The 16,889-nt window shown below is 39.1% G+C and overlaps 1 protein-coding gene across 1 annotated transcript in view; it reads right to left on the bottom strand.

The window, feature by feature from the left end:
• LOC121303341 (arf-GAP with SH3 domain, ANK repeat and PH domain-containing protein 1-like) overlaps nt 1-16,615 on the bottom strand; it is a 36,936-nt gene extending 20,321 nt beyond the window's left edge. Inside the window, exons 1-6 of the mRNA XM_041233959.1 lie at nt 16,268-16,615; nt 7,754-7,826; nt 5,023-5,168; nt 3,269-3,343; nt 2,445-2,494; nt 786-915 (exon numbers count right to left, since the gene is read on the bottom strand). Coding sequence (XP_041089893.1) covers nt 786-915; nt 2,445-2,494; nt 3,269-3,343; nt 5,023-5,168; nt 7,754-7,826; nt 16,268-16,393 — 600 coding nt within the window. The 5' untranslated portion in view covers nt 16,394-16,615. The remainder of the gene's footprint in view (nt 1-785; nt 916-2,444; nt 2,495-3,268; nt 3,344-5,022; nt 5,169-7,753; nt 7,827-16,267) is intronic.
• Between the last annotated feature and the right edge of the window lie 274 nt (nt 16,616-16,889).

Here is a 16,889-nt window from a genome sequence, read left to right as displayed (position 1 = left end):
TTAAGACAAAGTTCTGAGATCAATCAGCTACTAGGAACAGACGAGCATAGATGCAAATGGACTCCCCTCGTTCAAACATTATCTTATGTTCTTATCTGGGATCAGGATAATGGTTTCTCCAGATTTAACGTGAACATAAAGTCTAGAAAAGCAAGCAATAGAAAAGGGGCTAGCAAGAAATGTATTAAGGTAATGGGAGGTAATAAAAAATGACTAATGAACTGTAAACCGCTGGTTATTACCCAAGTCCCTGAAAATCTCAATACAATACCTGCAATATACCAAAAAACCCTCCATCAATACTCCAGCTCTGGAAACACCAGGATTTTAGACTGCTTTGGCATACTACCAACCTGGGTAACCACTGGCAGTTCCCTGTGTGTCAGGACTTTAAACAATAACTCAATACATATAGAAGTCCTTATATGCTGTTATTAAACACTTATATTGAAACTTGCTACCCTATTGACTACCACAGTGCCAAGTGACCAAATGTAATTTGTACTGTTGTCCACAATCCAAGTTCATAGATCTGTAATGTCTGTAACTCTGAAACCTATATTATTTCTGACAATCTAATGTATGTGTACTGCATTAATAAAAGGTCTAAATCTTTAACATAAGAAATAAATAGAAGAAACAAATACGAATTCTGGAGAGCCGAGTTTCAGTGGGTAAATGAACTTGAGAAGGATAAAGCGGTACTTTATATAAATATATAAAACACTGGCAGCATTGGAGCCGATCCTTTTGAGATTATTGTTCCAACCCTTCGTCACACTGACCTCTGTCATGTGCAGCTGGAAAGCCCTGCGCTCTTTCTCCATGTCCTCTGCGATCTCCGCCGGTGAGAACTCTGTCTTGATGACCCCAAGCTGCTTGGCCCTCTCCCGCCGCTCCTTCTCAATCTTTGTCCTGGGAGGAGAGACGATCATAAATATATCAGCAAAGAGGAATGGCATTCTTCTGTCTTCTTTGTGGGTTTAACACCTTATTAGGACCTGTACTGTATATAGCGTTGGACCACTGTTCTCCTTGATCACAGCATGGTCTAGACTCCACAAGGGGTTGGAAGGGGTCTCCATGGATTGTTAATCCATTTATCCATCAATATTTCTGGTGCAGAGAGGTAAGCAGAGGATCTGGGCGGTGAATGGATAATGTTCAATTGGACAGATCTGGAGAGGCCATGGGAGACGCCTAAAGTCTTTGTCATGCGCCTCAAACCATTAACGCACGATTGTAGCCACATTATTACTGCCAAATCCGGTTGGAATAAAGTGGCCGCACAACGTAAACTCTAAATGTGACATACAGTTGCAGGAGATAAGCATCCCCATTGGTGGATAATACGTGTTTAAACTGTTGACAGAAGTTTACTGTCTTTGTACTGTACATGCTTAATAAAATATACAACTGAGGTAGCCTTAATTCCAACTAACTCTTGCCCCGTCACTATTTTCCCAACACCCATTTTCAGTGGAAAGTGATCTGCCTCTCACTCAGCTTGGTGCATGCAGTGACAGGTTGGAATAAAAAGGGAGCCTGAGAAGCAAGCGGATGTAACCACAATCCTAAGCTTTGAAAGCAAGTACCAAAAATGGTAACTTCAACTACACAATACTGCTTTGAAAACTAAACAAACATAACAAAATAGTGTTTTTAAAATGCAAATTGAACAAAGATGTGATCCAGATGGCATTTTATGTGTGTGTGTGTGTCATTAAATAAAAGACTATAAACATTTACTGCTAGTGGCACAGGACCGCTTTTCCAATAATGATGGCTGGTAGAGTTTGTTTAACTTGTTTCCTCAGCACAAGCCAATAACTCCTTGGCAAGGAGAAACAGCTTGGAGTCTGTTGTGTGCTTGACCACTCAATCCACAATCTTTTCCAACTTAGTCCTTGTGTCGAACCACTAAGCCATGCTTCTTGTTTGCATGTACAAGTGGTCAATATACAGTCTGTGTAATAGAACATAGTGCATTGCTGCACGTTATCACAGGTACAAACCCAAGGATAAACAACGTTAATTCATAAGCTGTTCAACAGGAATTCCTTTAAATTACTGTGCCGAACCCACAGACTTCAATTGAGCAATAAAACTTGACACAGAGGGCTTTAGCAGTAAAATAACTGAACCAAGAGAAATAATGACCAGTGCAATAATCTGGCAGGTAGTGCATTAATAAGAGTATCAAGACTATAAAGCTGTTAAAGTAGAGAACAGATGACTGAACGATGTTTCTAGTTTTAATGGTAGCATCAAGTTTTTTTTATAGCTATAACCAGCAATACCTAGCACTGGAAACTTTTTGGGGTTATGGGACTTTAAGATGTACTTTGCATGTGAATGTATTAGCATGTACAATATATAATAAAGAAGAGTCAAATGCATCCAGGAACAAGGTTTGCAATGAAAACTCGGCACTGGGTACTCACACTTTTATCTCATAATCCTTCCAGCTCTTTTCAATCTGTTTCTTTAATTCCTGGAAATGAGTCACAAACTTAAATTACATTACATCTGACTACAGGAAAGCTTTTGAACTTGTTTCAAAGTCAGAATGCCAATTCTTACATTTACAGTGCATAGCTTTTACATACGCACCAATCACTGTTTTAAGATCATTTCAAGATGTTACTCTACATTGGTAGGAAATGGATAACATTCAGGAAACCACCTCACTTGTGGAACATCTTTAAAATATTTTTGAAAAAGGCAAAAGAAAGAGGGGTCCATTATCTAATCAGGGATACCAAAATCTGAGTAGGGTTAAGGGTGAGTATGGAGGTAATAGTAAAAATTATAATGTAGGTATTTATACTAGCGAGGCATACAATTGTCTCCAAGTAAAATCTGTTGGTGCACTATTATATCGATTACATCACAAGTTCCTTGGTATATCTTATTTTAAGGTCTTGGATTGTAATTATAAGTTACATGCTGATTTCACTGGTACTGAAACTGTACAATTGCAGGATAACATGGTTTTCCCAATGAAAGTGCAGAGAGATTGTCATAAAATAAAAGACAGTATGCACATATCTTCTGAACAGTGTACAAGTTAATCAGCAGACACTGGGTATACAGTTCATAAAGTGCAATTCTAGCTGTCTGACGTTTCAGACAAGCTTTTTTGAATAACCTCAACCTTTAAACAAATAGCTGCCCTATCTAAGTTTTTATAGGGTTAGGAAGCTCTGTGTAGGTTAGATTAGAAGTGGATACCCTAGCTACAACATAAGAAGGAACAATGCCTCACCAGCCTCCCTTCTCTCAGCTCTCCCTTCAGAAGGTTATCCAAAGGGAATGAGATAATGTTGTTCAAATTTTGGATCTGCAAAGATAAGGTTCAGTATGACTCATTTAATAATGACCCAGCTTGAGACTGATAAAAGACACATGGTCCCTGACTAAGTTTCTCCTTTGAAGTCCGCAACATAATTTAACTCTTATATTTAACATCATGTAATCAAAGACACTACAACACTATATCACAAAAGTCTACTGGAAGCCATAATAGTATTTCATGTTAGATTTTAAAATGATAGATTTTCAAATGGTTTCATTTTGGACAGTTTTTTGTTAAGTGTATGGAAAAAAGCGGTATGTAATTCAATATGTTAACATAACATTATTCAGCAGATTCCATTCGACTTTATGAAGCAACATTAGTTACTTCTATAGGGAGACGCAAAACTTTTGGCTTTTATTACGTTTTGAAACAAAAGTCAACTACTTATGGTTTCCAATAGAGCAAAGCAAAAAAAGGAAAAAGGAAAATGCTGCATTGGAAGTGAATGCGCCAGCACAGAGCTGTCTCACAGCAGCAGGGTCTGGGTCTGGAAGAGATTAGTGGTACTATGGGGATAAGTGGAGGGCTGTGTAATCTGGAGGCCCCTCTCCAGAAGCCATTACCCTGCAGATTACTGAAAAACGGATTCGGCATTTTCCACCATTGATTGGAAAAACCTGCCACAGTGCTGCAGCAGCATACTTTCCAGTAAGAAAAACAATCCTATTTTAGCATTTCATTATATAGATGTGAGGGCTGGCAATCAGTGTGGTTCAGCGGTTATCAATTTGGACTGGGAGGCAGTATGACATAGACCACATACTCAAAACTCTTTACTCCACTTTGCTATTAGCCTTTCTAAAAGGAATTACAATTCTATAATGGAGAAGAAACACATTAAGACTACTTATGAGGCCCTATACTAAATATCTGACTTTGTTTACGGTTTGGTAACTTTATTGGGTGTGTTTCACCTTCCTGAAAAAAACCTTGCGATTGACAATTTGGAGTAAAGTGCTTTGAGACTATATCCTCTAGTGCAGGGGTCTCGAACCCTGGTCCTGGAGAGCTACTGTGGCTGCTGGTTTTTGTTTCAAGCAATCTCTGTTATTTAATTGAACCAATTACTGGCTTAATTAATCAAGATTAACAGGTGTTCCAGATCTTTAGCCACTGATGATGTAAAGACACCAATAAAACTTGCTGGATAGGGGCTCACCAGGACCAAAGTTGGAGACCCCTGCTTTAGTGGTTAGAGATGAGCAATTGGGAGTCTGTGTGGCTAACTGGTTACAGCAGGGGACTGGATGAAAATCTACGACACTGCACATGTGGTCAGTTTCCCGATTGGTATAAAGAAGTTTACCACAGTAAAAGCATACACATTGTAATAAAGCACAGTGAAAGCATGGGACAGCATAGGTAAGCACTGTAAAGCCCACAGCAGCATGACAAAGCTTATTACAAAACATAACAAAGCATGGTAAACTATGGCAAATGCATCGTATAACCATGGGAAAACTGCAAAATCAGGGTGCAAAATTACCGTAGTATCGTTTTTTAAGCGGAGGCATGGGGATTTATTACTTTGCCTGCCCCAAAATGTTATAGTGACCTTGAAAAACTGTTTGTGAAAACGTCTAGCGGAGCGAGTTTCTTTGGATTTATTTAGGCAGTGGCTCAGCAGGATGCTCTCCCTGTCTGACACTCTGGACACTCACCAGGTTCTTGAAGAGCGCAGCCACCTCCCTGGTGAACACCGCTAGGTTGAGGAAGCCGGTGGACACCTCGTTGTTGTCCTGGGACAGGTGGCTGTTCCCCAGGTTCTCCAGAATATCGATATACTGTTCTTTGCTCTCCACGTGAGCTGTAAGGACAACACAAAGCACAGCAATGAGAATGTGGATGTGTTGAAAACAGAGCAAAAATACACTCAGTACGTGTTTTAACCTAGAACAAATAATTTGTGAAATCGATTGGGCCAATAAATTTGATAGCTGGGTGATTTTTATCCCTTTGCTTAAAAAATACAAGTCAAACATTTAGTGAAACATTTGCCAGTATGAAGATAAACTGGGTTTATTTTGAGTGTATTAACTGTGTTCATTTCAGGGCACTGATCCACCATAAAAGTTAAACAATTAAAGATTTAGTGGTTCTATCAATGGTCTTTTTCAGTCACAGCTTTACTGAATGTGTCCTTTGTTACAGCCAAAGTGAAAATATATGCATGGAAATATTTTCTCTAAGTAAAAAAATTCTGCACATTCCTTCTGCCGGAGAAATGTTTTCTCAAATACTGGTGGTAGCCAAGCTGTCACCAAGACTTAAGGAAATATTACAAAATGCAATGAAAGTTCAGCTTCTCCAGAGCAAAGAACTGTTTCCACAGATGAAGGAAATGTTTATGACTCCTTCTATTGCTCACTTTGATATTGTCCCAGTTAAAATATATGTATTGAAATGACTGGCCATGATTGGGAACTGAACTCGCATACCCACTGATCTGAAACAGCCTTGGTAGAACCGAGTAACTATTACTGACTGGGGATTAACTTCAGCAACACATGCATGTTCCTCGCCTGTGGGGGTGTACGGATAAATATACAAGACAGTTAGTTTAGCTATTTGGAGAATACATGGCAGGAGTGTTTTAAAGGCTGGGGTTCAAAAGAAGCGGTCTGCAGGTCCCAGAATCAATTACACAGAGCGTGAGTGCAAATGTGGACCACGCTTTCAAAAATATAAAATAGAGAGAATATCGTTCTGGCACAATAAGAGAGCATTTTGAGATATTGTGACACAAATTATAATTTCAATACTGCAATTGAAATATAATTTCAGTTTCAATAGACTTTCCATTCATAATAAAAAAGGTATCTTCACTATTATCACATCCCTTTGGAAACTCCAACACCAGTGCAGAACACATTTTATTGCAAGTACGGCACATGTGAAATAAACAGGTTTTTTTACAGTGCTGTTGGTGATCTTTCACTGGAATGTATTGTTTGGTTAATGTTTGGTATTTAACAACCAAAAAGAGACCCATCGACCGCAGCCTAGCTTTAGGAACCACTGAAAGATTTAGATCAGCTGATCGCAGGGCACAAGAGCGGACATTAGCATAAACACTGGCAGCCAGTGGAGGGAGGCTAGGACTGGGGTTATATGCTCAGATCTAGCAGTTCTAGTTAAAACCCGAGCTGCTGAATTCTGTACCAGCGGAAGTATCTGAAGGACCCTTCCAGACACTCCAGCCAACAGACCATTACAATAATCAATGTGTGTGGAAATAAAAGCGTGAACCAGCTTCTCTGCATCTGAGATAGACAGAGACGGTCTGAAACGTGCAATATTATGCATATGGAAGAATGACAATGCAGGGTCAAAAATTACACCTAGATTTTTTGCTGTAGCAGTGGAATTTATTTCCACACCATCAATTAATAAAATGACGCTACTGGCTTTGCAAGCTGTTTTGAGGAGCCAGTTAATATCACCTCAGTTTAATCACAATTTAGCTGCAATGGATGTACTTGTTATTATTATATTGAACAGAAAATGCAGATAAAACGATTCTGACGGTATATGCAAACTTGCCAATTATTTTTATTTGAAGCCCTGTTGTTGTAGGGTAAGATTGACAGCTTCCCATTTAAATGTGCTTTACTTAAAAGACCTTAGAACAAGGCATTGCCAACGATAGAAACTCTTCACCCTGTGGATCTTAAAGGAAAACAATGTGTATAGTGTGCACTAGGGACAATAAATAGCTGTCCATGCATGGGTTCACCATGCATCAAACTTTACAAATAGAGATTTTAAATGGTATTGCCCTCTGGATTAATGAGGAACACACATGCAATATTTCTCAGCCAAGACACTGAATCCTGTGCAGCCTGGCACTGGTTTAAAGGAAGAGCGCTCTCACCGAGCATATTGGCATGCTTAAGAGGCTTCATTACCCTCTTTTAAAGATTGAGATACCTAAAAACGATTTTAATCCCCAATGTATTACGCACCAAAGGGATTTAGTTTGTCAGATGTTGAAGGGGTTCACATATTGGATGCTTAAATATCCCTCTCTGTGTATCCATATCCTCACGCTAGGGGTATAGCAGAGACATCACTCAGTGGCATGCATACACACGTACACTCTCACAAACATGTGGGGTTGCAAATTAACAAATGAACAAGTACCAGGGAGTGCCAGGGGGTGCAGCAGGATCACTGACCTGTGTCCCCACGTAATTAATGACACTTGTTTTGGAAACCATTGTAGGCCACCAAAGTACTGGAGGGACAAAGATAAGCTGGCATCCAGCCAATAGACAACATAGCTACTGAATGTGTTGTTTAATAAGGAGGATTCTATCTCCACTGCTGGCAATCTAAATTCATTTGAAAAAGAAATCCCTTAAAGTAAATAAAAGCACAACCGTGACTTACAGAGTCCTGATGAATGGATGGCCTTGATGAGTTTCTTCATCCTCTGTAGGGTCGCCTGGTCTGCCTCCAAAGACTGTAAAATAAACAGCAGATTATCACAGATGCATTCCCTCAAGCTGTAAGATACAGAGCACACTTCCCGCACATGGCAGTTAATTCACATATTCCCCTTGCTTGAAATAAAGAAAGACCAATTGCCAGAATGAGTCATTCCCTTCCAATCAGATATAACTCTGCACTGACAGTATAACGATATGTAACCGCAGTGTCAGGTCAGCAGGCTGAAAAGTTCCAGAACTTTTTATTTTTACATGTAGTTGAATTTAATTTTTTCATGCTTGCAACTAAATACTAAGTCAACATTATGTGAATCTGTTTAACTTTAACCAGAATTTTTTGTCTCATGGACTGGATACGTTTAAGGAAATCTTATGTTTGGACTCCCTGTCAGCCGCAGAATTATTTAAGTAAGCATCACAAAGTAATCACAATAATGAAAGTCCTGAATTTGATGGACTATCATCGCAAATGCTCTTTATAGATTTTCAAGTGTACTAAAGCTGTAGTAAAGCATGGTCTTTTGAGGTGGCAACTGTCTAGCATGATCAGAATATAAAGTCCACCATGTGTATTCTAAACAAACTGATCAGTTTCATTTAACTTCCTTTGTAGAACACACACCCCTTATATAACAAGTATGATCAATCACACTTTAATGAATGTGTAATTTAAGAATAAACTGAACACTTGTTATAAAGTCAGACCATCCCAATGTTAAATCATTGGTTTTACTTGTATTGGCTGGGACATCAGCTTTTGCTGACAGCTGCAAGACAAAAGGGTTATTATTCATGTATTGTGTGATTTAAGTATGAAACACACTTAAACTGCACTCAAGTATAGCGCACCGCACTGCTTCTAAAATCTGTAACGTGGTGTGCATAACATTCTGAAAACTACGCTTTTTTTTTTAAAACTAAAAGCGGAATTCAGGTGGCTTAATATCCTCTTTCCAGCTTTGGCTTTTTCAATCTGCTGTAACGTACATGGCTAGATGTTTGCTGCTCCAGGTGTGGACGTTCTTTCCGGTAGGAGTTGGGAGGCAGTGTGTCCGCTGTGCAGCCATTGAGCTTTTTCATTTTTTCTAAGTCAGCAAGATTTCCTCACGTCTAGACTGTGATAATCCACAGCTTCCCAATCTCTGCATCTGCACTGACCACAATTCAGTGACAAAAGACCGGTTTCCAAATCTCTCTGTTAACCCTTTCATGACACTATAGCTGTGCAGTTATAACGCTGAGGTGATCGAGCGATGCAGCGACTCCCACAAAGGCATGGCTCTTGCTCTACCAACGCTCTTGCTCAAAATCCCACTTGCTTCAGAATAATGCTCTAGCTGCAGCACATTCCTGCCCAATCCTCAACCCCCACAGACATCTGCGCATGGCAGACTTATACAGCACACGAACTGTGGTTATCCCAATACAAAACAACCAACTCAAATTCATTTTGCACCTTCATTTGCATGCAAAGTATGAGCCTCCCATCGCCACCTGCTACACTGAGCTTCTTCTTTTGTCCAATTCTTGCATGGTGCAACAGAGTCATGATGCATATTACTTTGAATATAAAGATGTACTGCATATAGAGTACTGTACTTATTCTACGAACGAGGACGGACAAACAGCCCCCAGCCCCCAGCGGGACTTGAGTGAAATCAATGCAGCACTCCATGTGCATTTATTGCATGTATTCTGTTGATACAACAAGTATAATGTATGGAAAAGAAATCTAAAATAAACCAAAATTAAACAGATAATTACTTTCTTTCATTATTTTCTACATGTGCTTGACGACAGTGCAGTTTTCAACTGAGAAATTCACCCAGTCATTCTGTGGTTGGATTGAATGAAAGATTTTATTATTTATTACTTTTTTAAAATTTAGACCTCGCCAATTTTTTGCCCAATTATTATATGTATCCTGGGCTCACCGCTTGCAACCCCCTCCCGTCTACTTGGGAAACGGTGGCTGGAACACGCGTCCTCCGAAATGTGCTCCTGTCAATCCATAATTTTTTCCTCTGCGTATCCACAGCGAGGCCACCAGACCTATAGTGATGGAGGACAACACAGAACTGGTGGCTCCATTGCAGAAACACAGGCACCCTATTGACCACAGGGGCCGCTGATGCGGGCATGCACCGCCACCTAGGAACCCCCATCACGGTCGGCTGTGACGATTCGAACCTGCGATCTCTAGGCTATAGGGCGCATCCTACACTCCACGCAGAGCGCTTTTACTGGATGTGCCACTCAGAAGCCCCTGAATGAAAGATTTTGAGAAAAAAGAAATCGTGTTGCACACAAAACAGTTGCTAAACGATCAACACTCGTATACATGTGCTTTTTAAAAAGCTGTAGTTTTATTTTTAGATTCTAAACATTATTTTATAATGTAGATCCCAGTTTGTTAAGCAAATTATTATTCATAAATTGTTTCTTTACAAACAACAATGTTTTCCATCTCAGATGAACATGACATCATCAAACCAGATGTTAGGGAGCTGGAATGCCTAAGGTTACTGACAGCTTTAAAACCAGGGTGGGGAACACTAGACCCTGTTAAAAAACAAGACACTAACTTTAAAGGTATGATTACTTATAAATTATACTTCTTGTTGTTTTTCTGTCATTTTGTTTTGTGTTAAAATGTCTGGTAGGATATAGTCATACCCGCCTAATACCCGTATAGAAGTTTTTCCATGCTTTCCCCAAGGTTATACTATGCATTTACCTTTACCTTGGTTTGCCATGTTTCTACTTTACAATACCTCTCTGGGCTTTACAATGCTTACCTATGCTTTAACATGTTTTTACTATGCTTTATTGCAATTTTACTATGGGAAACGTTTATAATGGTAGCCATAAAACTGTCAACAACACTCATCACTAAAAAATTCCAAACAATACCCATCGCATAGTTTTCAATTTTAAAATCCCAGCTTTTTTTCCCCCTCTTTTCAATGTATTGGATTACATATCATGAATGCATTCATCTCTGTGGATGACACGTACCACTAATTATGGTTTCTATGTAACTCTGTTACTAACCTGCTTGCTATACTGTAACAGTACTGTATTAGTCATGACATCCTATCCCACCTCCTCCCCCAGCAGCACCGCTCCCCCTGCCCACCCACAGATTTAATGAAAGCTCATTAGTGCCTTGGCTAGGGAAGGAACCCCATCTGCTCTGGCACACCTTCAAGCAGGGCCCTGGAGCAACATTCCCGCTCATCGACACGATCTAAAGCTTATTGTTTTGATTCAGTGTGCAGCTCATTGCTCAGGGACAGAAGAAAAGAAAGATTAAGGCTGGAAAGGAAACGCACTGGCACTTGAACAAACTGCTTTCTCAGTTGGCTTTCCGAATGTTGCTGGGTAATGTACAGCTATGGCCAAAGGTTTTGCGTCACCCTATAGAATTAACTCATCGAATGAAACCTGCTGAATAATGTTATGTTAACATTCCGAGTTACCTACCGCCTTATAGTTTTCCATTCATGAAAAACTGACAAAAATGTTAAATACTGTACTGCTGTTAATGCTACCGGTAGACTTTTCTGATGTCATTTTGTAGTTGATTACATGATGTTAAATAAAACATATAAATTATGTTTATATAGTTTATTTCTATTATATTTCAATCATAAAATTCTAGTTGATACAAAACTTTTGGCCATAGCTGTCTATACAGTATTACTCATTTGCATAATAAAGCCACACGACGACTAAAAAAAGAAAAAGTGAAGTCATTACCTACAACGTTTCTATCATGTAGACGATTTCAGCCTGTACTCTCCCTATCAGTGTAATGAAGTCTTTAAAACTACTCAAGGGTTTGGAAATCCTAATAAAGGGTTCAACACCTTCTTACACAGTCAAACTCACTCACTTTGTGTTCATCATTTCTGAAGATCTTGATTGTTCATGGATCATGTAGTAGTCCTTCTCTCTTTCAGTACAGTACTATAGTTGGTAAAGCACTGTGATATTGTCAATCAAGTAATCGCTTATTTGTTACCTTGAGAAATTGTTTAATGATTTTTGTACTGGCTGATGTTTTTTAAAGTGTTGTAGAACTGGGGCTGGGGTTACTGTAGCAAACTAAACCCAAGTGGCATTACCAAAGTGTGTCACTGCAACAGAACTATAGATCCACTGTGCAAGGTATAAGGGTTTGTTGATATTTAAGTCAGCATTACTTGTTGTGATAGTCTGGTCCCTTTAATCAAATGCCTTGGATTTAGTTTTTTCTGAAACCTGTGTCTAGTCACACTTTAAAATGCTCATATTTAAAATTTCCAAGCTGCAGTGTTTTATGCAATAAACACATTTGTATACAGAGCATCAAAAGAAACTTATCACTATTATAACACATTTACTTTTGGAAAAAAAAATATAGAAATGATGGACATTGACAAAATGTTTCTGGTTTCTTTTTAATCACTCGATCATTCATCCTTGATAATGACCCAATTGAGTGACTATGACTGAAGCATATGCACTTATTAAACTAATTAGTGAGATAGTTGATTGGACACTGGATATGGAGTGATTTTAAACTGTTGAATTGCAAGCTTGCCTGAATTCTGCTCCCCACTTTTTCTATCTTTGTATAGCCCTGGCATTTTCCATTTAAATGATCAGCACCTAATGAGTCATATATGCGTGTGTGTGTGTAAAAGTGCAACTTTAAGGAAACCTGAGATTAACTTTGTGTTCTGTCTACTATGGACACAAGACTACAACACCACCACACACAAAGACTGAGGCTCCAGCTGTGAAAGCCATTTGCCTACTGTCAGCAGCAGCCAGAGTAAGAATGAAAGCTTCTCTGTGCTGTGCAGCGTGTCCTGAGGAAAACCTGATTCCTGGAAACCGGTGTTGAAGAAGGAGGCTCTGCTGGAATCCTACTCCAGTTATTTACTGGAATAGTACGCCTGTAAAGGCCAATGTGACGTGTTGGCTGAGCTGCACCCGGTGGCTGGGATCATACTGTGTTACTGGGGGGTGACTGCAACTCAGAGACTGATACCTGAGCTGCAGACAACAAACAGCTTTGTTAAAGGAAGCCATAACACTGACTTTTAACACCGCCTTTCACACTGATGACTGAAACCACCTAATCTGAATAAACTAAATATGCTGAGGATCTAGCCAAAACCTGCTTCCTTCAAGCACTATTGTGCTATTTCAATTGTTTTCTGCAACAGTCGGCATGAGGGAGTTTTCAGTGTTGACTGTGTCTGTCTTAATGGAAAACATAAGATAAGGACTGCGGACAATATGGACAAAAAGGAGCTGTCTGAGTATGAGTCACACAATCTCTGCTGAAATTGCACATTTATTAGCCCCTACACTATACCCAATAGGTCCGACAGGTTGCAACACAGGAGTGTTTACAGGGATGGACTCCCTTCTTAATACCTCGTACCTCTTTAAAAAAAAAAAAAAAAACAGTACAAAAAGGGTGGTGCACTGAAGTCTAAAATATATACCTTTCTAGCCAAACTATTTGAGTACATTTGGCACAACTATAAACCCTGCAGCTTATCTGTTAATTAAAAGATGCGTTTTCCTTCGTGTTCTTTATTATTTTACATACATTACATCACAACAGGTTTCTGACAATAGCTGGATGATAATGCTAATAAGCACCTAATTAGATGCATTTGGTTTACTCATTAGGTAGTTCAAATATACTTTTATAACTTACGAACACCTATAACAACCTACTGAGCAAACAAACCAATTTGAAATGTTACAACTACTTTCCTGCTGAATAAAAATATGAACATATTTTCTGAACATGAATGAGAGGTGCATTAAAACATCAATTGATTTCAATGGACTTCGGCTATAATAAAAGTGAAGCTTAATAAAAGGTGAGCAGCGACTCAGTTTATCTCAATTAGACAGTGGTTAGTATTCTTTTAAAGATGCCCTTAGCACACTGCATTAGAAAGGACTTGATCTATGACTTTTGACACTGTCTGGCAAACAGCAACTAGAATATCGTATGGCACAGATGTAATCCAAACGCAAAGAAATCAGGCTTGTCTAAATAAACAGCTCCCCAGGACCAGGAAGCCTGCCTGTTTTCAGTTTTGCCGTTGTGTTTGGCACATAAAAAGGCATTAAACAAAACTCACTGTATAGACAGATAAAATGTTGACATTTAAGAAGTACAGAGAGGATTTTTAAATGTTTTACTAACATGTGTGACACCTTGGTACTACTTGTTTTCATGCATTAGGAATACTTAATGCCCACAATAATATCACTTTTCAGACCTCTGGTCCTGGTGTCAACAATTGGTAATATAATATATAACAATAACTTTATATAGCACCTTTCATAGTGTTGTTATATGCAGAGTCACTTACAGTAGGACATTGATTTAACATCTCATCTGCAGGATGGAGCACAAGGAGGTTAAGTGGCTTGCTCACAGTCACACACAGCAAGTTGGTCAGTAGCAGAGGTGGGGTTTGAACCTGGGACCTTCTGGTTACAAGCCCTGGACTTTAACCACTGGACCACACTGCCTCAAGGCTCTTGGTTTTTCGTTTTTCATTTTTGATCACGTGATGTCCTTTTTTTTTTTTTTTTGCCGATTCCATTCAATTAAACTCTTGGAAAGGACAATGATTCTGTTTCACTGAAAACGTCAACAAAAAGGCAGCTTCTTATTTTTAACTCAAACCAAGTTGATTCAGCCTATCTACGTAGCTCAGTCCTTTAAGACCTGGAATTAGTCTAGCTGCTCTTCGTTGGACTCTCTCCAGGGCCACAGTGTCCTTTTGGTATTGTGGTGACCAGAATTGGGCACCACACTCAAAGTGCAGTCTCACCAGTGCTTTATACAACTTCATCATAATTTCCTTAGACTTGTACTCTACACATTTGACTATATCCTTAGTTCTAAGAGGTAAAACTAACTACAATGCAGAGATTCACCTGCACGGAAACATGTTCAGACTGTGCTGCTGGTTTTGGAAACCGCTCGACTGATAAATGGGATTAGATATAGCAACAGAAGTATTTCCTAAAAGAATAATCCTATCAGCAGTCAGGGTTCAAGTCCTGCAACTCATCAGGTCACTGATACTATTTTTTTCTTCACTTGACAATTAGGGAATTGAGCAACCAGTGAACAGCTTCAAAGCAATTCTCCCAAAGATGATGTTTTTTGTAGTTTGCATCGTTTTTGACCTCTATGGAGTAACAACAGAAGCAGCAACAGCTCTTGTCACTGTGAAAGTATCTTGCCGCCCGATGAAATCCCATTGTGTCAGGTCTGTAGCGGCCCTGTGGCTGGACTGCATTCGTGGTTATAGAGCTTTGAACCTCATGTCAGAATCCGGAACGCAGGGAACCACACGACACTACTCAGGACAGTCCTTTAACTTCTCCTACCTAATTCGTTTCTTCCTGATGTTATAATGTTAAGATTTGATTGCATGCTCTTGCCCTTGTTGATCACTGTGAGCCAAATCTTGCAGTAGTAGGAGGTTATAAATGACATGTTCAAAGCTCAGAGAATTATAGCTAAGTAAAAATGGGTAAGTAGGCTATCTCCACTACTTTTAATAATAGCATTTTACATGAAACACCATAAAGATTTAAATAATCTTTTTATTAAGGCCCTCCTACAGTCCACCAATACAGTTTTCTAACGCATAAAAAAATCATACTTTTTTACAGTATATAATTTAAAACCCCTTTCAACAATTCTGGTCTTCAAATCTTTAAAACGCACACCATTATACCAGTAAAATACTGATTACAATCAACTGAAATGGTGCCAGATTCTGTCGAAACTCCATCCCCAACCAAATAAATGATGACCTACTAATGTATTCTAATGTGCACACTTAGATAATATATGATACTGACGCCCTAACTACTGTATTTGCATGCTGTAGTCAACATTTGAATAGATATACAAAGCTTGCCTGCAACAATCGGATAATATGCAAAGTGCTCTGGCAGGAAAATAAGTGATTGTACCAAAATATCTGATCACAAGTAGCTGGTACATAATTGCAAATAGTACTATATGAGAGTTATCTTTGAAAAAGTAAATTAGCTGTCCTTTGGACAAAGTAGTGGCTATTGCAGTAGTGACTGTGATACCCCTGAACCCATTCAGAAAACTAACTTGTATCCCAGTCTCCAGACATTTCGTCTTTAAAATCTGTCAAGTCCTCCACGAACAATGTCTAAAGCAAGGGTATCAATTTACACCAGTTTGAAATCCGAGAGAAACCAAAATGAACATTCTACCCTCACCCAACACCCAACACAAAGCAGGCACCTACTTCTCTATACCATTTACGAAACAGAACCCTTTCTCTTGTTTAGTGGAATTGTAAATGGACTTCAATTGAAATGTCCAATCTGGAGTGCAGTACAATGAGAGGATATAATCTATAAAGCTACCTACCTCTTCCAAGCAAGCGACAGTGTTCTTGCACTTGGTCATTTTCGAAGTAAAGCTTGAGGTAACCTGTGAAGCAATGTCTTCGCTAGTTACAGTAACGAACTCAGGAATGCTGATTCGCTCCGGCATTTTTTTTTTTTTTTTTTTTTTTTAAAGAAATAAAAGTTCCCGTTCGATTCGTTTTTAATCAAGAAGTGGTCTGTTTTCCCACAGTTCCAAATAACTCATGTTTCAGTCCAGATGTGCTGGGGGCTGTGCACAATGAGCCCAGCTGAGCACTTGCTCGTCTTCTAAACTCGTATCTGCAGTCTTGTGTTTGTGTGTCTGTGTGACTCAAAAGTTTACTTTTAGGTCTGGCTCTACCAGCGGGAGAGATTAGCGTTGCAGTCACGTGGGAATGTTTTCACACTGCAGAGCCCGGATTTTCCATTTCGAGTTATGTGATTAACCCTGTAGGGTATTCACTTACCTGTTTGGAAAAAACAAACCATATTTTACAAATGTAAGCTGTCTATATCACTGGTATTACAGTATTTTGCTTCGTATGGAAATAGCCTTTATTTAAATACACCAGTATGGGTGCGCCTACCACGAAACTGCATATTGCAGTATTTTTACTGCAATA

The sequence above is a fragment of the Polyodon spathula genome, chromosome 32 (assembly GCF_017654505.1).
Source record: "Polyodon spathula isolate WHYD16114869_AA chromosome 32, ASM1765450v1, whole genome shotgun sequence".
In the NCBI taxonomy this organism is placed as follows: domain Eukaryota; kingdom Metazoa; phylum Chordata; class Actinopteri; order Acipenseriformes; family Polyodontidae; genus Polyodon; species Polyodon spathula.
This window is presented reverse-complemented; position numbering and strand designations above follow the sequence as displayed.